Source organism: Orbicella faveolata, unplaced genomic scaffold, assembly GCF_042242905.1.
Source record: "Orbicella faveolata isolate gen_17 unplaced genomic scaffold, um_ofav_v1 contig_2, whole genome shotgun sequence".
NCBI lineage: Eukaryota > Metazoa > Cnidaria > Anthozoa > Scleractinia > Merulinidae > Orbicella > Orbicella faveolata.
The window spans coordinates 24,481,764-24,505,790 of record NW_028301547.1 but is presented as its reverse complement, the minus strand read 5'-3'; the positions used below and the strand labels follow the sequence as shown (position 1 = coordinate 24,505,790).

The following is a 24,027-nucleotide window of genomic DNA, read 5'->3' as shown; positions in this document are numbered from 1 at the left end:
CCACTTGTGATGATTGTGTATATTAGTCTGTCCAGACTCTATTTTGTCTTAGGTTCGTCGACATCGCGAGCAAAAGCATTAATCGCAGGGGATTTGAAAAGTCGAAAAAGGCCGAGCGCAAAAAATACATCGTAGCAAAAAAAAAAAAAAGGTCTGTGGACAGATTGTGTTGGGCAATGTGCCGGTGATGTTGGCTAGCAGGTTGACACTTGTATGATGGTAGGGTGACGGTGGTAATTTTGGTCATTAAGGCTCGTTTATAGGGCCTGTGTGTGTATAGGTAGGGGGTGTAACGGGTTCTTTCTCGGTCCGCCCGCCCCCCTCCCACGAGCTGTGGAGCTGCTCCACTTGCGAAAGTCTCAGTAATGGCCGACAAAGTAGCGCCTGTGCTTCATTTCTCTAGCTGGTGAAGTATGAAAACATTTATGAGGTATTGGTAAGGTATTGACAACTTTCCAGGCTTTTAATGCAGTTACATGATTTTACAACTCCGATGTGGGCTTCTTTCGCTACCTAATATATACTCAAAAATTGAAAGAACAAGAAGCTCATCTGATATGTCTTTGCTACAAAACTACTTGTTGGTCAGTATCCGCGCTACCTTCAATGACTGTGATTACTAAGAGAACAAGGTTAGAGTCTAAGTGCAGCTTAATATTCAGATCGTCTTGGGCATAACAAGTGTTTAGTTCTCGATGACATCTGATTCCTCGGGGTCACTGACGAAACCTTCACCCGAACCGAAGTATTCTGGTTCAGACTTGCAGTAGTCAATCTTCCAGTTTCTATCCCTGTGGTAGAGAAGTCGATGCAATTTATTTAGCTCTAAACTGCATTCTAACCTTAATATAATATCAATCGATATCAATTTACTAGAACTGAAGCTATCGTGCAAGCCATGAGCTAAATATTTCATCCAAAAAATATCTACATGGAAAACTGAAAATCACTTAATTAGTCTGCATACGAGCCAAGTGGCCCATCAGGCCGGAGCTTATCCTGGTTTCTGTAACATGAAGCAACTAGGAGTATCTCTGCTCTCTCGTGAATTGAATGCTAGTCCATCGCAGGGTTACCCCCAGCATTGAGTTTGCCGGTACCTAGTTATACACTTGGGTGGAGAGAGGCACTGTGAAAGTAAAGTGTCTTCCCCAAGAGCACAACACAATGTCCCCGGCCATGGCTCGAACCCGGACCGCTCGATTCGGAGACGAGCGCACTAACCATGAGGTCACGGTACCTCCCTAACTTAATATGCCATCTTGTGGGCTCATAGACTGGTAGTTGGTCTCAATAGCACAGGTACAGCCGTGGAGGAGCGCGTATTTTTTTAATGACATTTGGAAAACTTCATTTGTCAAATAGACCTTATTTGCAAAAGTTGCAACTCGGAAGGGTTGCATGGTTCTGGGGCCCTCCTCTGGGTACGCCCTAGCCGGCAAGGCATAAACATAGTTACCCTTTCCCGACGATGAAGTAGCTGTTAATGCCAGTGATATAAAACCGCTTGTCGCGATCCACTTTGTAGTCGAAGTCGCCTTTAAGCAGACGCGAATGGTGGCAATCCACGTGGTCAAACTCTTCGTCGTTGCAGCATTTGAAAGTAAAGCGTCGATCTCCGTGCCCGCTAAAAAAATCGCTGCTGACACCTACGCGTGAAAACAAGAAGAAAAGAAGATTGGTTAAGTAAGGGCCATTATCTGCAACCTCAGTCAGTTTCTCTTATTCCCACCGCTCTCTTTCACGCGCTCTGTGGCGCGGGAGTTTTAGTTCTTACTGCAACAATAACATTACATTACAATACAAAAATTACCTGCACTAGTTGGGAGTTCGAAAGACTGGGAACGAAGTCTGAGCACGTCAATGTTTGCGCATCTTGAAAAGGTTAGCCTAAACTTTTCACGTTTGTCGTTTACAGTTCTTGTTAACCATCCTTGTTCCTTTATGGCTTATTTTTTTATTTTTATTTTTTTTATCTCTATGGCGTTTTTCTATCTCAGTAAACTACTATTTGTGGGTTTCCTTCAATTGTAAGGTAATTTTGTATGCCGCCAAAAGAACTCAAAATACAGTGACTGAGTTCCTTTATTAGAGGATAATAATAAACCCAACAAAGTTCATTGTTGATTAAACAACAAACCAATAGAAACGCTTTGATTGTTCACGCACGTTTTATGAGTGCAAAATAAAGGACTGCACATCTTTGTTTGCGCATTTGATGTTTGCCGAGCTTCATAACCATACAGTGCCCTCTAGATCTGGGCAGGTGCGAGTCTAGGTTGTTCCAGTCGTTCGGTTGGCAGTTAAGGAGCCGCGTGAAAAATTCACAGCGTTGGTGCGGAGAAAAATACGCGAACAGGCGCTGAAAACTTTGGAAGTTGTGAGAAAGTACCTTAGATTGAAAGATCTGTTCCATCTAACACAATAATGGGTGAAAACGGTTCTCTATGTTTCAAAGAAACAGGAAAAACCCGTGCTGTGTGTTAATCTTACTCTCGCTTATGCTTTTAGCCCGTTCCAGGATCTCGGTCAGTGGGCAGGACGATGGAAAAAGCGGGCGCGCGACAAGCGGGGTCTGGGACTGACCAAGAGCCTGGAACAGACTATTATGGTTTATTATGCTTTACCAGGAGCCCATCACTAGGAGCGTGCAACTACCCCATATTCCTGTCACGGCGTTTTCACAGACCGATGTATTTTTAGTTTGAATTTGCGGCGAATTCAGACCCCCGCAGGAACCTCAGTGATCAATCACAAGCACGGACTTTATTTTTAATTATTCTGTTGACATATGCATGTCCAACTCAGGCCGCCACTTTTTTCCTTGCCGATGCACTCTCATATAGACCGGAACTGACCTATTTGGAGAGAAAAGAAGCCTAAAAATAGACAGGTCTGTAAAAATACGGAGACAGAGGCTTAGTATGGCAGTTGCACGCTCTTCGTGATATGCCTCTGGCTTCACACTGCGCGTCGCGCCAAAGGGATGTCTGAGAACTAAGGCGGGGCTGTTACCTGCAATGAAACCGTGATTGGGGCAGTTGAAGAAGATGCCCTTTTTCGGATCGTTGACGTATCCATGGTCCCAGTGACAGTGACCTCTGGAAGTGGAAGCCTCATTGTAACCGCAGCCGAATTCCCAAATACGGTCATGCTGGCAATCTCTGAAAACACTCTTTATAGAGATGATAGTGCTGCCTGTAAATCAACATCGCATAGTATCATATCACAGAAACGGAGTAATGACACGAAAAATGTAACGAGCTACATAACTCTTTCACTAAACACTATTCGCTTAGTAAAGTAATGGCAAACAAACAGTGTGAAATTCAGCCTGTTTCACACACTTTTATACGCAAACACAAACAGAAAGAATGGATTCTTTTTGTCATTTCCTTGCTCTTGTTTGACCTGTAAGTGGAAGTAAAACCACTGAGCATAAACGCGGAACACTATCTCTGAAAAGTACAATGAAAACCCGCGTGTAACTGAAGAACCTAGTGGTTTAAGAACCTGCTGGCAGAAATTTACAACTCAATTCTGATACCTAAAATATAAGAACCTGTTTAGCTAAGCAAGATCAAGCACTTTAGGTTCTTCCATATGTGTGGGTTGCAGTTAAATTATGATAAACATTTTAACCAAAGACTGTGATTTGAGCTTATGATTCAGTTTACCATCATAGTATAGCAGCTGTTGCTTGCTCCATTTAGTGTTCTCCCAAACGTATTGAACCATTCATGTGACCTCTCTCCTCCGCGAAGGCTCGAACGTTCGTTTTTCAGTGTAGTTGCATAGCCTGCACTTATAATTAGCCCTGCGACTGTCCTCACATCGCTCAGCGGATTCTCTCCACCCGAAGAAAAACCGTTTGAGCGACTCTTTGAGCCTATGCGGGGGAGAAAGTCACGTGGCAGCTTGCGAAAGCTGCTCCCTGACCTAAAGTAGGCACAATCCTTCAAAAACCTTCAAGTTTTCTCAAATCTATTCAGGGATTGATCAATTAATTTTTCATGCTGTCTCTTTAATTTTCACGTCTGGTATATCTGTAGTGCCACCATTTTCAGTTTCATTATTTTCACGAACACGAAAAAGTCGTTCAACATTGGGCCCATTGTAACGCGAATAGTTCTGTCTTACCTCTAGGACACTCAAAAAACATGTGCCCCTGCCAGTCATTAGCCCACTCCCCATCAGTCGGAGGTCTGGACGTAGAACAGGGCTGTTCATCAGGCGTGGGTGGAGTTGGAGTAGGTTTTGGTTTCTGTGTCGGATATGGTTTGTTACGTCGGTATCTCGACCGCCTGTACCTGTACCTTTTTCTGCCTGCTCTGTACCTATAGCGCCATTTGGGATCATTCACGGTCTCTTCTTTCTTCTCGTCCTCAGGGGCATCAGCCACGTCAGATTCTATGTCAGGAAGTAAAGATTCGCCTTCTTGGCGCTTTTCAGTGTCAGCCTCTTTGCCGAACACATAGGCGAGCCCCAAGACCACTGCCAGTGTTATTAGAGTATTCCCACGGATCATTGTTTCCTGGAAAACAAGTATGGGCACAAGATGATAAAACATTACAGTAAATAACTACCGCATTTATTCGAATAAGCGCCCAACCTCGAATTAGCGCCCATTTCGAATAGGCGCCTATCCTAGGGGAAGTAAAAGTTACTAAGCCCCCAGCCTCGAATAAGCGCCCACCTCCACCCCATCCCCTTCCCCTCCCTCTCAAACTGGAATAAGCGCCCACCCCCACCCTACCCCCGCTTATTGACTTGAGTGACAATGAGATTGAAATTGAACTTGAATAAGTACTAATAAGAGACTTCCCGAGGACGGAGTTTTTTTCAGAGTATAGACCCTTTTCATAAATGGCTGCCAATTTAAAACTCTTTTGTATGTATTTAGATTAGCCTCAATAAACTCGTTTGGGAGTAAAAATTCTTTTGAATTATCAACTCAAGAACGAGGTTAGTCAGGCTAATTTTAATACTTACAATAGAATTTATAATTTGCAGCCATTTATGAAAAGGGTCTATTTTACAGAAACCTTGCTTTGTTACATCTTCGCGTTTTGTTATCACCATTTAAATGAACATACTACACGTGCTGAAAATGGTAAAAATTTAATTAGCGCCCAGCCTCGAATAAGCGCCCACTTTCAAGGTCCAAAAATTTAATGAACTCCCAGGGAGATTAATCGAATAAATTCGGTATTTACACTATTATATTTCTGTATGACCCTGTATGTCCCTTTAATCGTCTCAAATTTTCAGTTAGCCAATCAGAATCACCGAACTGATATTCTGAATGTTTGACCGAATTTATGTATGGTAGTAAATAGCTTATTGTACCTATTAGGTACGTTTCAGCAGGAAATCAGACTTGTTTGGACTCGCCATAGGTATTTTAGCTTATCTACGTTTTGCCAAAATACTAACCATGGCTCGACCAAACTCGAAAGCAAAAAGCATTTGTAGACGATCCTTTGAATTCTCGTGTTTCCTGTGGCTGTGTACACAGTCAAGCCTGTTTGAAAGCAGCTTTTTGAAATTTAGTCAAAACTATGTAAGTTCTGAAAAACTGAATGAGTACGGAACTCGTGCACTGTGTGGATAAGGCAGTGCTTGCGCCAACGGATGGCATCATTCATTACGGATGAGGTCACTCTTGGCTCTTTGATCTGACTTAGCTTACAGTATTTCAATTAGACGGATATAGAGCGTTTTCACTCACTTGTCTAGCTACCAGCCGTGTAAATTTATTGGAACAAAACAAAGTGTTTACAAAAAAAATTTTCAACTCCCTCTGGATTGAGACTAGTGATTTCGCGCGGTCATTTTTTCCCTCAAAGTTTTCTTTCGCGTCTCGCACGACAGACTAAGCGAAAGAGGGACTACCCGTGGTCTACTCAGGATTGGTTTGGGCCTGCGTAGCTGGCGGTTTATTAGTTGGTTGGGACATAGGACCGTATAGAGCGTAATCCGCGAAAACGAGCGGCGAAGCCGCGAGTGTCCCACCAGGCTCCTAGCTGCATCGCCGCTCAACGCCGCTTGAGTCAGGGTTTGGGACACCAACATGGCCGCCGTTTATTGTTCTGCCATGGCTGCTGTGACGTCATGTGAAAACCCTCTGTACTTCGAAAAATTCTACTAGGTTCTTCGTCGATCATTTTATGGAGGAGTTCTGTCGCCAAGAATGTCCCAAATCATAAACTAGCTATAACAGAACGGTATGATTAATGCAATTGCGTCTGGATACTATAAAAACAATCAAATGGATATTTGCAGGTGTCAAGTTCCATTAGTTATATTAGCGTGGACTGACGGTAAAGTAATTTCCAGAACTGTCATGCCGCAGCAAACAAACCAAGCACTGATCAATTAAAACGCATAGCAACCTAGTAACTTTGAACGCTTGCATATTTTGCATTCCACCGATGCTCCGAAGCTGCTTTTTTTTACCAGTCTTCGATGTTAAAAATGTCTTTCTTCTTGTATCATTTTAGCTCGTTTATAAAAGAAACGTAAAGGACCCGAGAAGGTTTTACCGTACGCAGCATTAAAACTATCATCCGAAATCATTTCAGCTTTGGCCGACTGATGTGGGATCACGGCACTTTCAATTGCATGGAAAAAGAGTTCATACCTTATTATAATCGTTGCATTTACTTGTTATATTGTAGGAAAATTCCGGCGTAAAAATGGAGCTGAAGTTTAATGAAGTATGAAACACCTCTAGACAACCGGAAATTAACAGCTAAAGTGTCTTCGAGAATACTTCACGAGTCTCCGTCGCACAAAGTTAAAATGTTAAAAGTAAACACTCCCACAAAATAGTTTAGGAATTAAATCTTAAACTGACAGCAGCAAAACTTGAAATTGTAACGCAATACTTTTCTTCATAAACCAATAGAATACAAGGCACCTGATTATAGGAAAGCTATTTTTTCTGCAAAATAATACCTAGTTCTATCGAGTTCTTTTTGACTTCTTTTTCTCCTTTGGAATTTGTTTACATTGCATTTAAATCTTCTTCCCTTTAAAGTTGACACTTTGGTCTCTAAACAAGGCTGCTTGAATTTGTTAAAGAAGCGTTGCAGTTTAATACTTTTCCTTACAGTCTGCAAGTGAAAAAATTGTGTAAAATAAATGATTTTTTGGTAAACATATTCCTACCCTATTCATCCATATCATTTACCTTAAAGTCAATTTTAATCGCTCGATTTACAGAAGAATGTGTATCGGCAATACGTTTGCTCTGAATTCCTAGTAATGCTGAATAAAAAAATTTATGTGAAAAAATTTGTCGGAATCCAAAGAGCTACACTTCTAATTAAAGTGTCTTAGCGCATTATACAAACTATACCTGTGAATTGCGCCACTCCTTCAACAGTTCAGCTTAACGAAGCAACTCTCTGTGCTACAGCCAGGCTGCACAACTTAATTACCTTGGACTGACTTACTGAAAAACGGTCAGAAGTGAGTGATCGTACCTTTGAGAGATGGACGCAAACGGTGACAATGTACTATACCAGTTGCTGATCGACTCGGCAAGTTCAGTGTGTGGGGACACTACAGTGAGTCAAAGTTGCTCGGTACTCCTACAGAATAATTTACATACCTCTGCCAAATGTTGATTCTGAAATGTTTACTTTGCAAACACCAAAAGCTGCATACCGCAAATGTGTATGAGATATATATCTTTCGGCTTTTGTTGGAAAGAGTACATTTAGTTTAACCTTAGTCTTTGCAGGTCTTGCAATACAATGCGAATAGAATTACGTTAATGATTCTTGCCAGACGTCTAATCAAAGTTGTATAGTCAAATTTTGCCGACAAAGAAAGTAGTTAAAATACAAAATAACTAAGTACTGAATTGTAGCGAAAGGTTATAACCCAAAAATGCTGACAATTTCAATGGAAAATCTCAACGAATTTCATGTGACAGCATCACACATGCAATTACGTGTATATGTGCACAGATACGGACGCGCGTGCGTGGGAGAACTAACATTAATTACAAACGACAATTAAATGTGAGCTCAACCTGTAGTACGTGCGTGCTATTCTCACCCCAAAGTTTCGGCAAGACACGGGGACTCTGGGAACACCTATATCTAGCTACGCTGGCTTCATGGCGCATACCCCAAGTATGAGACCAAAACAGCGACGCAAAATAAAAGTGAGACATGCTTGAGCTTAAAGGCTGGTTAGCACTAGCGACGGAATCGTAATCTTTGTCGGAGTCGTTAAGAGTGGATCTATGACCTGGTGAAAATCGGAGTCATCAGCGGAGTCATAAACTCGACGGCATCGGAGTCGGAAGAATCAGAACGTTTCTATTTCTTTTGTTTCCGTTTACGACTTCATCGCTTCTGATTCACTGGGAGCTAGATTTTCAGAGTCAGAAGCAGAGACGGAAGAACCAACCAATCTCAAGGCCCGAGCATTGTGATTGATTTATTCTTCGGCTTCTGCTTCCGACTCCGAAAATGTAGATCACAACCGACGGGGTCATCAGCGGAATCAGTAAGGACCTTGCGCACATACGACGACGACGGCGAGGAAGACGCCTAGAAAAAAATGTGTTTCTATTTTACTTTAGAATTTCGCATTTATTTAGAACTATCCAGAGTGTCTGTCGGTATTAAAACTTGCCCCTGCTGAATATGCTACGAATGCGTTCAATGCCAAATAGAAATACGAAAAATTAGCCGTTGTAGTTCACGTTCTCCAGACAACGCAGAATTTGGTCATTTCACGTCGCTGTTTTGTAGAGGACGGCAAAGAAAAGTACCAAGAATTATAACGCACGTGCACAGCCATTGTTCTGCTCATGAAACCTTTTGTTTGGTGACGTTCTCGTTGCCGTTGTCGTCGTGTTTTGCGTAAGGTCCCTAGTATTCTACTTCCGACACCCCTGGTTGGATTTTCTCTAGATCGTATCACTGCGCTTCTGTTTACGGCTCCAACTACGAATCTGTCACAGGTAAAAAATCAGCCTTAACTAAGGAGTTTAACTGCCACAGACAGACACCAACATGGCCGCCATTTCATTGTTTTGAGACACCAATATGGCTGCCGTGACGTCATGTGAAAACACTCTATAGTACTGCCAGGAAAATGATACAACTGACTCTTTGAGTTCTTTGTCTTTAATTGATACCTGTAATGCAGCTAAACGATTCTCCCTCACCGAGGAACCAAAACTGGTTTGTGATTCTTACTATTCCCTATAACGAGTCAATATCTAAAATCACTGAAGGTCCCGTCGTAAACCAACCGTATGTGAAAATATTAATTCCCATTTTAAACTGATCTTGTGCTCAGTTGGCTCTACATAGCTGTATAGCTCAAGAGCGCTTTTAGTTAATCGTTCAGTTTTTCTTCCCACATCTCTTCTTGCAAGATTTGACATTCCAGCGACGAGGCCTGAAACCGAGAAGAAAGCAGTGCCGAATGATCTGTATGACACGAGAGGAACACGGGGGAAGCAAGTACAAGGCGTCAATAGGATGTTAAAGTGATCATCGGCTGATTGAAGATATTTTCAAATCTCGTACCAAGTTCCTCATTGAGAATATGAGGCTAGTGCAGTTTATGTTGTTCGTGGCTAGTTTTGGCGTTTAGATAAAGGAAGAATTTTATACAGTTTAGTTAAAAACACTTAACGTGCGTTCCTTTGGGGTGATCTGGATCAGGATCCTGAGTGATCCAAGATCTGCCTGGATCATGGTGCATCAGAGGAACCGATGAATCTACTCTGGTCATGGATTCATTGGTTTCTTTGATGCACCATGATCCAGACAGATCTTCTAGTGGATCACTAATCCTGTTCCAGATCACCCCAAAGTAACGCATCCTTAGTTAAAGTAATAGTTGACTCGGGCTACGCCCTCGACCTAGTCTAATTGTTAAATAGAAAAGGGCTACAAATGAATGTTATTGATACCTGCGACAGATCTTGCCGGCTTTTTTAGCGCATTGAACCTTCCAGATATTTCTTCCGCTTACTCGATCATATGAGGCAGAAATTGTGATAACAGAATTTCCTGCAAAAAATTTTTAAGAAAACAATCAGAATTTAAAACCATGAAACAAAGCAACAACAATTCTTTTTTAGATTTCCATAGAATAAATTGGCAAACGCTTCGCCTGTTATGTAAATAACAATAAAACGTTCCTTCTTGGTATTTCACCATCTTCGTCCTTGTCGTCGTCATCATCACGTTTATTTACTTTAAAGGAGCTACGTCACGGTTCGCGCATATCGAAAAGTTTAGCCTAATTATTTTTTCTTAAGTTCATCGTTTGTAATCCGTATTAATCTTTTCCATCTTTGACCGTCCTTGTTTCTTTATGGTTTATTTTTTTCTCTTTGGTGTTTTTCTGGCTTAGTAAACTACTATTTTCAGGTTTCCTTCGATCAATTTATTATTTTGCACGTGGGCAAAAGAACTGAACGAGCTCCTTTAAAAGAAGAATTTATTTACATTTTGATGGTTAACCACTCCTTCGAGTGAATGAGAAAGAGGATCGACTTAACAAGTGGCTAAAAGGATACTTTCTCGTGCTGAGATCGTTGACAAAAATGGATCATGCCCAGCTTCTTCTTTGAGACGTCCTAACAGGGAATCACTTTGTTCAGCTCAAATTTACCAAGTCATGACTTGCTCTGTTGAATGCTCTGTTCATCTTTCAAGATGGCTGTGAAGACCTATCTTTTCAGGGCCGCGTTCGAATGTAACTACCATGCATGAGCCCCTTCAGGTGTACCTCACGAAGGAACTGAGCATTCGTAGCCTACAATGTTTCACGCAACACCATGTAAATACTTTTAAATTATATATCTCATTACCTCCTGGGCAAGCGAATTGAAGAAAGGACCCATCTATGACATTCAGCCATCCGTTGTTGTTATTATTGTTGTTGTTATTGTTATTGTTATTGTTGTTATTATTGTTGTTGTTGTTATTGTTGTTGTTATTGTTGTTATTGTTATTATTGTTGTTGTTATTATTATTGTTATTGTTGTTATTGTTGTTATTGTTATTGTTATTGTTGTTGTTATGATTAAAGTTAAACCACAAACGCTTGACTTTTGATTCGCTCTCCTCCTTGCTTGGTGACGTCACTTTGGAAGCCAGTGTGACTGACACCAATCCAACAAAGAACAGGCATGTGATAACCCAGCGAGCCATGATCTGCGACGGTTTATCTGTAAGAGAAGAACGTTAAATGCCCATCATAGATGTTTTACAGTGAGGGGACAATTTATGTGAGTACAGTGAAAACTAGATACGAACAGGCTCCGGGCGAGGAGATAAAAAACATTGGCGAGCCGACGTGGGCGAAAAACAAAATTCGGCAAGCGGCACGTCGCGGGATCGAGAGGCTTCCCCGACCTGACCCGCTCGCCTCGATTTCCGGTTCATTTTTTTCGCGCTCGTCGTCTCCCTTTGTTCGCCAAATTCTTTTTCGTCCTCGCCGGAAGCCTGTTCGCCGACGGATCTAAAATACAGGTCACGGGTCATTGTTTTACCAATGCTGGAACAACCCTAACCCCTTCCTAATGCTAACCTTAGGCCTATACGCTACTCCAAGACAACGTTTTAGGCCTAAATACTACACTAAGACAATTTTTAGGCTTTACGGTTAGTATTAGTAAAGGTTTAAGGTTATGCCAGTATTAGTAAAACAATGACCCGCGACCTGTGTTTTAAACCCGCCACATTTGCGGGCTAATTGAAAACGAGCAGCTGCGTCTTTATGATTCCTGGGGTAGTTACATAATCGATAGCAGTGCCTAAATACAGAACGTGCACAAAGACACATACATATATGGTACGCGGTTGCTTAGGAAGACATTTCAACCCTCTTCTTTGCAAGGATACGATATTTGAGGGAATTCTGTTTATTTTCGTCAAGTATCAGGTCTGACTTCAAATCAGTGCGACAATCTTTTTTGGCAAGATAAAGGCCACATAAAGGCTGGTTTTCTCTTACGAATAAGCATAAGCATAAGCCGACATACGCATATGCCCTAAGATGCTGATAATTAGCACCTTTTGTAGGGGAAATATAAATAAGTAAATATGTGAAGTCTCATTAGAATGCGTTGCGTTGTAATGTCCAACAACCACAGTCAAAAAGATGCATTTGTAAGAAGCCTTACGATACGTGCTACTGGCACGAATGATGAGCTACTCAGTCGATTGGTGTATCATTTGTAAACTGCGTCTCATTAACACTTGAGAGCGTGTGAAAATGATTTGCCGATTGGTGCTATTGGCTCCATTGGTACAAATCAATACAAATGGAAAAGTAGTCAGTCGATTGGTACACCATTTATAAACTGCATATATTAACACTTGAGAGCTGCGCAGAAACTATTTGTCAATTGGACCATCGGCATAGACGGAAAAAGTAGGCAGCCGATCGGTATACTATTACCGGTCAAGGGCAAACCTGAAATCTAGCATCTTTACTAGAAACATTTTGTCACAAATCGATGTCAATTTTCAAACCGTCCAGATCTCAGATAGTGACATCGTGTACTTTTCTATTGCCTTAAGAAACACATTATACCAAACTTCAATCCATTTCTAGTTACTGCTGTAATTTTCATTTCGATGCGATCACGACTAAAGAGAAAATTTGAAAACTTGATCGAAAATACATGGTACGGTCCAGAAAAAAAAAAAAAACTGTATCAAGATACCTTAACGCGGAACGAAGAATATACATTGTGTTTAACGTGTTTGGGCTTTCACTTGTTTATGCAGTTTTTAAATAGTTCTACTAAACCTTTTTATTTTCCAGGAAAGAAAACAAATGTAAGTCAATTGCACCTTTGATACGTTCAGTGTTTGTCACACCTAAATATAGTGAACTTTTTTTGTCAACATTTCAATGAAACTTTCTTCAACGTAAGGTAATGGACTGCAATGAACCGGTTTGCGGTTTGACATTCAAACATATGTTTAGCACGAGTAAAGTTTTGTCTCGGAAATTCTCCAAAGCAGTAGAGTGCAGTAGTATGTGCATTTTTGTATGGTGAATAACTCACTGACTTACCTCAAGTGCTTGACTTGCGTTGAAAGTTCTTGTGGCTAAAGCCTCTTCAAGTGAAATGACATTTAAATCACTTCGGCTGTCTTTTTTTTTTTAAATACACTATTTAAAAAATAAACAATTGTAAATAGATGGCATGGATATCTGACTGTGCTGCTTGGAATGGTGATTGAAACAACCGACAAAGGGGCATTGTCCGACTTCTATATGCGGTGCAATTAGGGCGTGGGTGAAAAGTTGAGTGCAAAGAAGAGGACGCGTGGCGTATGGTTAATTAGAAAAAGTTATTGTCATCAAATTAAAGCAAATTTCTTTTGTTTTGTGTTTTTTTTTTTTTTTCGGTTAAGTCATTTGAATTCAAATTGATTCTCTGGTTGAAACAGATCGGTGATACATCATTAGTATTAGCTGATTAGCTTTTGTATACAGTATTGTCCGTTTGGTAAACGGAAACTTTCCACGCAGGGCATTAGCAAAAGCCAATATGCCCAAGTGAAGTTCAGCTCATGCGTTAATTCTTCAACCTTTTTAATGTTGACAGAATATTGTTTTCTCATCGTTTCTGAGGATTTTAGGCTGAAAACATTCTGGTAAATATTCTTAGATTATAGCATATGGCATTTCTGTTTTCGAATGTCTTTGGCGTCTAACTGGTGGTAAAGTAATTTTGGAGCCAGCCTGCAGGTATAAATTAAGCCTGATCATGTCACGCACAACTCAACATAAATGTGATTAACACAAATGTACAACTAGTGCTGAATTTGTTGCTTTTTGACAAGTTTTGCCGTTTAGAGAAAGGAATAATTCTATACGGTTTGGTTGGTACAAAGTACAGCACAAAATTATATTCTTTACAAAATCTCAGTCCCGGCCGGTTTATTCAGCCTCGATATTCTTTTAAAATGGTCTTCCTTTAAAAAAGAAAGAATGTTAAGGTTGCCTGTATTTCATGTTCGTTCATGCATGAAAAGTATGTCTGCGAATCTGTACCTTTAATTTGGCGTCCTTTATCTGCACTTGAACGCACTTTGTTTCAATAATGAAACAGGGCCTTGGAGACACACTGTGCCGTGTGGAATGCTGGCTCTCTGATTGCCGGCACAAAAGACATCCCGGCCGAATTGAGTACATTGTTTGTGGAGCTATGTTTTTAAGAAAGCTTAGTTTTAGCAAGCCACGTATGTGGAACACTCAGTTCTTGAACGCCTCTTCCGTTTTCGTTAGAACAATTTCATTCTAGAACTTCATGTTCGGGCATTCACCTGTGTACATGTTTATGTCGTTCTTGCGACCTTGGCTTCTACCTCCACCTCCCCTAGCTAGATCCAAGGTTAGCTAATGATAAAGATTATTCTGTTTTGCTTGTTTTCAATTCGTTAATTTCTGCTTGCCTTATCAAGTCAGCTTTGTTCGTTTAGGATTTACAACCGAGTACTTTGTTTTGTACCATCTGACTTTACCTTTGGCTTGAGTCCCGGATGTACCTAGAGTAAGAATAAAGGCGGGAGCATTGTTCAGTTGTATTGAGTAGAAGCAGCAGAGAAAGTAGAAATGGCGGAAGAAGTAGAAGTCTAGAAGATTAAAGATTAAGTCTCAGGGTCTCGATATCTCTAGCTTGTTGGTGACCAGTTAGCCGTCTACCATACAATATTTTGCCTTCACTACACAACCCAGCACACTCAAAGGTTGAGGCATGGGCGCGTTGGTCAGCCAGGCTCAAGATATGTTTTAATTGTGACAATAAGCTTACGACGAGGGACTCCATTATGTAACTGAGGGGATTATTAAACGGAGCCTGATCATGAATAGTCCCTTCGACGCTCATGTCGTAAACAAAATTAGTTCAGCAGCCAATAACACGTGATCGGCTCCTTAATTACAAACGACAACGGATTAACAAGAGTAGACTGCTGGCAGTCCATGTTTCGCTCGAAATTTATCAGGGGTTTTGAGGCAAAACCCCTGGGGCAAACTCTACATAGTTTTATTCAGGAGGCTCCGCCCCAAGGTCCAACCCCTTACCCTTTCGTATACCATTTGGTCAGGAAAGGTAGCCCTTTCAAATGCCTTTTATCATAAAGGTACCCGTTTCACATACCTTTTTTACGAACACTACGCCCCTTTTCTAAAGCCTTGGAATGAAGTATATGAACAATAGAGTCGTTTTACTTAACCCGTGAAATAGATAGTGGAAACTTTCTTGGGGCCTCTTCACCAGACTCCTTCCCGCCGGATTGCTTTGTTCCTCGCCGCTCCCGCAAAGGTGAGCATGCTCGCAGGCTAAATTGTACACGCCACAACTTCTTATTAGTTCCTACTACCCTCCTACAGCTAGTAATTCTTTTGATTCTAGTCTTTGTTTTTGTAAACCACGCACTGATAATAATTAGCACACAATATTACGCACAAATTAACATGTAGTTTCTGTTTCACTGGTTCAGTAAAATTACTCTATTACCAGAAAACATCAAACATAAGCAGAAGAGATGTTACACAGAAAAACGAGTATTTTATATTCAGTTCATGTTCACAGTTCATGTTCACGGAGTCCCCTACCCTTTCATACACCTCAGCTTGTGAAATCCCAAACCTTTTATATACCTCTACTTGTGAAAACCCTGTCCTTTTTTTTTATTAAATAATGGATGATGCAATTCGAGAGTTTTCATTAGTGATGTGAAGTATATATGAAATAATTCATATTTGAACTGCGGTTGTAGATGAAAGTGAAGAATTCACTCCTCGCGGGAAGATATGAACTCAATTAATTGACCTCGCACCCAACGTGTAGCTTCATAGTTCAGTTGGTAGAACATCGCACCGGTATCGCGGAGGTCACGGGTTCGAATCCCGTTGAAGCCCTGAATTTTTTTCAGGCTTCTTTCCAATTGCTTAAATTGGAAAATTTATTGCGATGATCATTCTTCACTTTCAGTTTTCATTAGCTTAGCCATCATGAGTTCTGAGCCATTTATACCATGCTCTACAAATATGGTAAGCGTGCGCGTGATTTTTTGGGGCATTTCTATTTTTTAGTCTAGTTTTCTATAATTTTGGGGACGTTTTTAATAAAACAATTATTCCACTCGCGCTTGTTGGATATGAGACGGTTATAGCCATCTCAGCGCTACGCGCCTCGTTGGCTATCTACCATCCCATTTCCAATGCGCGTTCGTGGAATAATTGTTAAATATACCTGAAGCCCGTAAAAGGTACCCCTTTCGGGCGGAGCCTCCCCGTATAGGTCATCATAAGGAGTACCCTCGGGGGCTCGAAACGCTTTAGCCTCAAGGGGAATGGGACGAGGCACAGCTGAACACTCGTCTACATGACCCTTAGCAGCCTGGGAAAATTACGTCCACGCACGGAAACAAGAAACAAGGCTTTGACAATGTGCAATATTTTTAATATTTATTTGTTTATATAACCATGAGATAAACACATACATTACTTTGATCATTATTTAGTGCATTTTAAAGTGTTACTACAGTTGTGTTTTCACCGTAGTTGTGTATTGCACAAATGTTTATTTCTTCTCTCTTGCAGCACCCTTTCATTTATACTAAATAACCTTAACAAGCTTACAAGGGTCAGCAAGAGCTGATTAATGAACCGTATACTATAAACATCTCCACTGTTTGTACAATTTTATTTTCTTTCCTGAAACTACCTTCTTTGTAATAAATAAAGTGTATTCTTATGTTTTAGAAAGATGTTAATCAGTCAATGACATTGATAAACATATTTCTCCTTTTCCACCAAGTCAAAGGAACTCAGTCACGGTATTTTGAGTTATTTTGGCCACGAACAAAATTGACTTTAAATCCAAGGAAACTTGAAAATAGTAGTTTATTAAGATAGAAAAAAAAAACACCAAAGAGATAATAATAAACCATAAAGACACAAGGATGGTCAAGGATGGAGAAGATTGACACGGATTACAAACGACAGACTTGAAAAATGTAGGCTAAACTTTTCAAGATGTGCAAACTGTGACATAGCTCCTTTAAGCAATCACGCACTATTTCTTTCCATAACTGTTATGACAACTGTTGTTGTCATCATCGTCGTCGTGTTGGCGTTTATTTCCACCCATCCTCACCACATGAGACCTTTGTCAAAAACGAAATTCCAATAAAACTGGATAAGGTACAAATTGTCGACAATTTAAACCAAAGAAACTGCAAGTACAGAATGCAATTAAGCACAGTTATTTGGTCTTAAAATAACCATATTTGTCTGAAGATTTGAAAAGAATGAAAAATTTGAGACTTCACTCAAATAGTTAATTATGGCAACTATTAACTTAAGAAAACGGACGACGCTAACTTTTGCGCCTTTTTCAGAAAGACGGGTCATAAAACTTCTCCAACCCTTTTTTTCTGTCAGAACTGGAAGTTCTAATCGGTTGAAAACCTTGACTCTCTAAAATGAGCATAACAAGGCCTACAAAATTTGCCTAAAATAGCATAAACTAAAACCGAGTGGAAACTCCAACTAGCAGTCAGGCCGAGATATTCTTATCGGCTTCTCAAAAGTTGCTAAACTTAGCAATGGCGACATAGAATAAGAACGTGGCAGCACTCAGAGTAACCTGGGCCGCCAATAGATCCCTCAAATGACACGCAACCACATAAATTTATTGCTACACCAGTTTTCACCAACTCCTTAATTCCACTGCAATCCATTTTTGGTTGGTTGTCATTTTGGGAATGATAGTATCATTTTTTCCTTGTCATCGAGTCCAAAGAAATCCAATTTATTTCAGCGTGTTTCCGAGTGCTCCTCTGGTTAAATCGACCTCAATGGGGAATACATTGGCCTCCTTTAGCACAGAGTAACAGTTCTCGTGGTACTCTGTTACAGCTGCGACAAACCGCTGAAGTTGAAAAACGATGTCTTGCACTGTGGAAATGACGGATAATAAAGAGAAATATTACAATCAATGAAGAACAGTGAATTAGTAACAAGAGATTATTTAAGTCTGCTTTGTACCACCAAGAATTAGCAGAATTGTTCGCGTGAGGGTAGTATTCGGCAGAGGAGCCAAATCAACAAATGTCCTAACTGCAAGGGGACGCTCGTAGATTCAGCTCCGCCACTAAATTGTCATTGTATGAACAACCCTACCATGCACACCATGTAGGTTTAGGTGGATTCAAATGGCAGTGAATGCATACTGCAACAAATCAACTGCATTAAAACTCACCATGTTTTTGGTCGAGAAGCTCAAGCTTCACAAGAACATCTGATCGTAGCTTTGCAAATCTTTCTCTTGCTAACTGACGACAACGCAAAACCACCCTACAAAATTACATATTAAATAAAAAAGAACAGGAGTTAAACCTCTCATTCCCACGAGTGATGAACAACTAATTTCTCACAAGTCACTACAAGGAAATCAGATTGAACATAAGCAACTAGGGGTTGCATACATGTCTTACTGTTAACAGGGTTCGTACCTTTTTTCAGAAACAAATTTCCAGGACTTTTCCAGGACTCAAATTGATTTTTCCAGGACTCTAAAATTCTTATTAAACTTTTCCCTCTCTAAATCTCAATGTTAATTCTCCTTACTGTCTGCCATACATTTCATATTTTTTACTTGAGTTAAACAGATTTTCAAAACTTTCCAGGACCAGTAGCCTTTTTCCAGAACTTTCCAGTCCTGGAAAATGCTACAATAAAATTCCAGGACTTTCTACGTTTTCTAGGAGCTGTGCGAACCCTGTGTGAACTGCAGAAATCCGTGAACACTTTGACTTGAATCTGACAGGTCAATTTTGTCCTGACCAATCACAGTAGAGTTCAGGACATGCGAGCTAACCTCAAAACTACAAAGTAAGTGCCGTCGCTGTTTGCGGTTTAGTTTTCTCACGCCTAATAAAATTGGCTTTTATCTTGCTTCACAATAACCATCCATAAATATTTCTGGTGTTCGCAGTTTTCTGAGTTTGATAGACAAGAATGGATGGAAAACTGTCAAAAGCAAAAATATTCCTATCACTTCACATTTGTGTACCTGTAATCGTAGTTTCCAGTCTCCACTCTGTAAAGTGATTCATGTAATGCCTAGAGAAAATATTGCATGCTGTGTTATCAGTATAAAATTTAATATTACAATGATTACAAAGGTTTTCATTCGGGTGTCATAAAACCAAAATCAAAATAATCCCTCTGGCCAACCACAAAGGACACAGACAATCCAATGAACCAATCAAAACTCCAAGCAAATACATGTAGCTTATACAAAGAGCAGGAAAATGTTGTCAAGTGAGCCTTGATTGGTTTTGGTTTTACTTCTGATTGGATGACAAAATGGTGAAAGTTTTTATGCAAATTGATAGCATACTGAGTGTACTTAATGCAAGAACAGGGCAAATGCCAACACTCAAGTGAAAACTGCTCTACTGTGGGAAGGCCTCATGGAATTATGTGGGTGGAATGCTTGTCCATCATATAGTCTGATACAACAACAAGGTACATACTACAAATTGTGTAAAACATCAAAAACTAGTCTTCAGAACTTACTGCGTATGCATACTCTTCATCATCCATCTCCTTGACTTTCAGGCAGTAAGACTACAACGAAAGTACACATAACTGTTATGACAGATTGATCTTTCACAGTAGTGTAACTACTGAATGGTACAACTACAGCTGTAGCACAATACATGTACAACACAGTTAGAGTATGTTTCTCAAGACTGATAATGTTTGGCATTAACTTAATGATGATTACAAAGTAGTCGTGGTACTGACTTCTCATAATAAGGTTACAGACATAATTTATAACTTCTTTACATCAAGAAAATCAGGCATTTAAATTACCTATCAAAAATATTATTTTATTAACAATGAACAACCTTGACTTTATTGTTTTTCAGATTCAAATATTATTTTCATAATTTACCAATTTACCAGAATATGTAATATTTTAAAACAATAGCTTGTTGTTTGGTAAACTGACCAGATACTCAAATTTTGCATCAGCATACTTCTTGATGGTTAGTTTGGTGTCTGGGATTGCCTGGAAAACAAAAGCATTCAAACAATGTTAAGAGTTTTTAACCTAGTCATAGATTTTAATAATTGCATCTTTTAGTTAGGTTTTTATTCTTTTTAATCATATGCAATTGTAAGCGCATTGAGAATTCTAAATGCACCATAAGAACCTTCTTCTTATAATTACTATTATAAGAGGTCAGTTTTGCAAATGTGATTCTTATATTCAATCATCTTTTTGGAACAATTTGGCAGTATATCAGGTGAGTTTGGTTGAGCCATGGTTTGTTTGTATTTATTCAAAATTATTATCATTTTGGCAAAAGACAGTCCAGCCGAAATATCTATGATCATGCCAAACAAGCCTGCTATTTACCATTCCAAAAAGGTACAAGGGTATTTACCATACCTACATCAGCCAAAATCTCTGGTTCTGGTTGGCAAATTACAACTTGGGAACAGTAATGTGAAATAAGGAAATCAAGAGATAACTGGCCAAAAGTATTCAAGAGCAAATAATATTCCTCAGTCTACAAAGAGAAAACCGAGAAATCATAGCTCAGCGGATATTTTCACTGGAACGGTTACACAATGGTCATTACACAGTCACGTTGATAAAATGTTTGACACCAACCTTGGAAAGATAGGTGTTTAGATCACTTAGCATGGGCTTGACTTTCTTCAAGTAATCTAGTCCAAGCTTCTCAAAGTTCCTGAGCAAAACAAGTTTCAAAATAATTATTGTAAGTGGAGGGCAAGCAAAATTGAATTCCCAAAAATCTCTAAAAGTACTTACTTCATTACACTGTAACAGCATTCTTACATGTACAATAAAAAGTAGATATTTCATACAGCAAGGTAAATGAACACAATAAGAGGCTTTTTCACGTGATAGGTTAATAAAAGGAATTCTTTGCTTTTCAATTCACTAATCTGGGAACTTCTCAGAGACATACATGTACAGTCAAGTATGTAATTATTTCAGCCATAAATCTGTTGGTTAGCATACCTGTGAGCCTCACTAAAAATTGCAAATGCCTCACTCGCATTTGGTTGTAATTCTCGCACGCCAATGGAAGCAAATATCTCTCCAAGTTCTATAAAAGGGAATAACATTAATGAAAAATTAGCCTGATATTTACACTTGATTATAATTAATCAAAATTATTTTACATTACTGAGTACCATGCTAAGTTGCCACTTAACAAAGTTGCTGGTTAATTTATGATATCTTTTCTATTTAACATCTTTTTAACAACTTTCTGATGATGTTAAGGATGGAGAATTTACAAATGTTGGAGGCAAATATGGAATTTGTCTCAGATACAATAGTTCTACATTTTGTTTGGGCATTTCAAATAGCAGCCATCCAAAAGAATGCTACCAAAAAGAAAGCTAAAGAGTTATTACAAATTAATCAAAAGCTGAGTCAAGTGACAATTAATGGTACTGTGTATAGCACTGTAATAAAAGCTCAGACAACTTTATTACTGCAGCCGAGTTGTATTGACAGAATGCAATGCTACAGTCAAGAACAGTCAATTGAAATAACATACAATCATGCAGTAACAACTGTTTGGCATACCCTTATGTGTCTGTGCTAAGTTATAAAAGCTTTGAAGAAACTGTCTCGCATGATCCAGAAGACCTGAAACGCAAACAGTGAGAGTAAAATCAACATCATGTCAACAGTTTATCACAAAGAGGGTGAAAACAGTTTATGGGAAAGCCTTCAAATCAAGGTTAAAAAATACATGTAGCTTCTTACCCTTGTAAATATTGGCATTTTGCTCCAATTCCTCTAGCTTCTTTACCAGACCATCTGAAAGGAAAAAAATTTACAGGACTCTTTCTACAATCGTGAAACCAAGGTTTGACCCCTGAAGAGATGAAAAAGTTGTACATTTTAAGAGTCCAATAACATTATGGATTAGAGTTGTTTCAACCCACTGACTGAAGGTTAGAAACATTTAGCCTGCGATTTACATTACGTGATTGTGTACACATGTAATAAGTGCTTCACTGGGTCAGATCTACCAGTAATTGGCACTCAGATAGGAGAACAAGTACCAATTTATGGCAAAATTCAATCTATGATGAATGACCAATTCAAGCTTACAGTTTTCATCACCAAAATCAATAGTTGGCAACATGGTTTATGCTCGTTGTGCTGTAAGGTGTGCAAACATTCCTAATGATCCAACAAACATTTGCCAAAATGACAGTTTTTGACAACTGGCAATTTTTACAATTAATTAATGTAAATCATAAAACTCACCATTGCATAAAATTGCTCTGCTGAGGCCTAAAGCGTCTGCTGTGGATGAACTCATGTGCTCTACAATCCGGTGCTTCATTTTCTTCATGACTGTGTTCAAGGGACAACAAATATCTTTATGCTTGGTAGAAACACCTGCCTGATGTTTCTCACTAAGCACATCTAACACTATATGTCACTAGTCAGTATTAAAATATAATATTATTATCAACAGGGCATGGATGTGTTCACACGCATGCCATGCTGCGTGTATTTCAGCAGTTTTCAACTGAATTTCCAATCTAATCTGGTATTACCAGGACTCAAGACTACTGTGTGTAATAGTAGCCAACTATTGTGTACAGACTTGTGAAAACAAATGTTTACCTGGTACAATGTAAGTGTTGTACAGTGTATTTACATTAGCCTCTTTGGCTAGTGAAAAACAGTTATTCTCTACATTGTACATGTAATATTAGATGAAAATCAAATTTGGCATGGTTGTCACTTGTGATTGCAAGTAAGAAAGATCAACACATTTGGAAATTATGGCAAATGGTAGATAATTTTATTCTAATTACTCACTGATGTCCAATGTTTTTCCTTCTGTTGGTTCAGCATGTAATTTGACATAGTTGATTGTCACTTCATCCTGATTCAAAACAGTACATGTATAAATTTGTTGTTATCCTATTAATTTTCAAAATTGAGTTTGAAGTTCAGACTGTCAAGACTTAAGGGAGGGTGCTGGTGAGGCTATTAGTCTTAAAACTGTGCTGGTAAGGACTAGAAAGAAAATAACTAGTCCTAAGCTGTCAGATGTAATCTCTAATGCAACTAAATTGCAACAATTAAAGAGGTTCCATAGTACAATGTACATGTAATTCTAAAAATTATCATGAACAGAACAGCTAGGGCTATTTACAGGAAGCTAGTCTGAACAAACTGGAATGTGGATGATGTATTTGTTGTTTACCATCATAGTGTAATACCAGAGGTTAACAAGAGATTGATCTCCCATAATAGAGTTTGACATCAATAATTAATGACACGTATGAACAATAATAAAATCAAGATCACTCATTCATGAAAAGCTCAACTACAAAATATTACATGCAAATAATTTCATCATTAGTAATTTTCAGTTAAGGGAGGGCTTGCTAATATTTATCCCTTTCTTGCAAAATATAGCTCGTCAAGATAGCTTACTTTGACTGCTTGAATAGCCCTAGCCACGTCGACTTTCGTCTTTCCTCGCAGAGATTTTCCATTTACTCCAACAATTTCATCGCCAGCTTGAAGAACGCCTTCTCGGGACGCTGGCGTGTTGTCAAACACTTGAACCACATAAAGGCATGGACACAGAGGAGCTCCTCCTCCGATGCTTATTCCGATTAAATTTTGTTTGTCTTTTTTCAAGACAACTGATCCTGGTTTACCTTGTAAACCCCTGCGGGACAGTACGAGAAGAATTAGAACGAAAACAGAACTGATTTAAAGTAAACGTCGATCTCATTGAATTTCAATACCATCTATTAGTTTCTAGTACATACCTGGGGTCTATTTCGTACTCGTATTCCATCATTTTGACCAAGTATAATCTTTACAAACGATTGTAAATTTTCCCTCGGTCTTGAAAATTTTGATTCTTTTGCTTTCGTGAGCCCACAATACGCTAGCAGACTTCTTATGGA

The 24,027-nt window shown here is 39.3% G+C and overlaps 2 protein-coding genes across 4 annotated transcripts; both read right to left on the bottom strand.

Annotated features, from left to right (window-relative positions):
• Nucleotides 1–444: 444 nt before the first annotated feature.
• Nucleotides 445–7,641, bottom strand: LOC110060263 (hemagglutinin/amebocyte aggregation factor-like). 3 transcript variants are annotated; one of them, XM_020767020.2, is made up of 5 exons: nt 7,491–7,641; nt 4,141–4,534; nt 3,016–3,198; nt 1,460–1,649; nt 445–791 (listed from the first exon to the last, which is right to left on the bottom strand). In XM_020767020.2, the coding sequence occupies exons 2-5, from the start codon at nt 4,526–4,528 to the stop codon at nt 686–688; spliced, it is 867 nt and encodes a 288-aa protein (XP_020622679.1). In that variant the 5' UTR covers nt 4,529–4,534; nt 7,491–7,641; the 3' UTR covers nt 445–685. The 3 variants fall into 3 exon arrangements, with proteins under 3 accessions (XP_020622679.1, XP_020622680.1, XP_089145129.1); XM_020767021.2 differs by having other exon boundaries at nt 7,364–7,617; XM_089289003.1 differs by lacking the exon at nt 7,491–7,641 and having other exon boundaries at nt 4,141–4,585.
• Nucleotides 7,642–16,455: 8,814 nt separating this feature from the next.
• Nucleotides 16,456–24,016, bottom strand: LOC110060253 (PRKCA-binding protein-like). The gene is made up of 13 exons (XM_020767008.2): nt 23,887–24,016; nt 23,543–23,783; nt 22,919–22,985; nt 22,355–22,444; nt 21,845–21,898; nt 21,662–21,724; nt 21,086–21,173; nt 20,711–20,789; nt 20,042–20,101; nt 19,603–19,653; nt 19,094–19,143; nt 18,281–18,375; nt 16,456–17,976 (listed from the first exon to the last, which is right to left on the bottom strand). The coding sequence occupies exons 1-13, from the start codon at nt 23,916–23,918 to the stop codon at nt 17,831–17,833; spliced, it is 1,116 nt and encodes a 371-aa protein (XP_020622667.1). The 5' UTR covers nt 23,919–24,016; the 3' UTR covers nt 16,456–17,830.
• Between the last annotated feature and the right edge of the window lie 11 nt (nt 24,017–24,027).

Excerpts from the sequence above, each read along its gene's own strand:
- LOC110060263 (XM_089289003.1), bottom strand. The coding sequence starts at position 4,570 with ATGTTTTATCATCTTGTGCCCATACTTGTTTTCCAGGAAACAATGATC. Across the intron at positions 3,199-4,140 it reads GTTTTTTGAGTGTCCTAGAG|GCAGCACTATCATCTCTATA; the intron begins GTAAGACAGAAC and ends GTTGATTTACAG. Across the intron at positions 792-1,459 it reads TACTTCATCGTCGGGAAAGG|GGATAGAAACTGGAAGATTG; the intron begins GTAACTATGTTT and ends TCTCTACCACAG.
- LOC110060253 (XM_020767008.2), bottom strand. The coding sequence starts at position 23,918 with ATGATGGAATACGAGTACGAAATAGACCCCAG. Across the intron at positions 23,784-23,886 it reads GAGTACGAAATAGACCCCAG|GGGTTTACAAGGTAAACCAG; the intron begins GTATGTACTAGA and ends ACTGTCCCGCAG. Across the intron at positions 20,102-20,710 it reads TAAACACCTATCTTTCCAAG|GCAATCCCAGACACCAAACT; the intron begins GTTGGTGTCAAA and ends TTTGTTTTCCAG.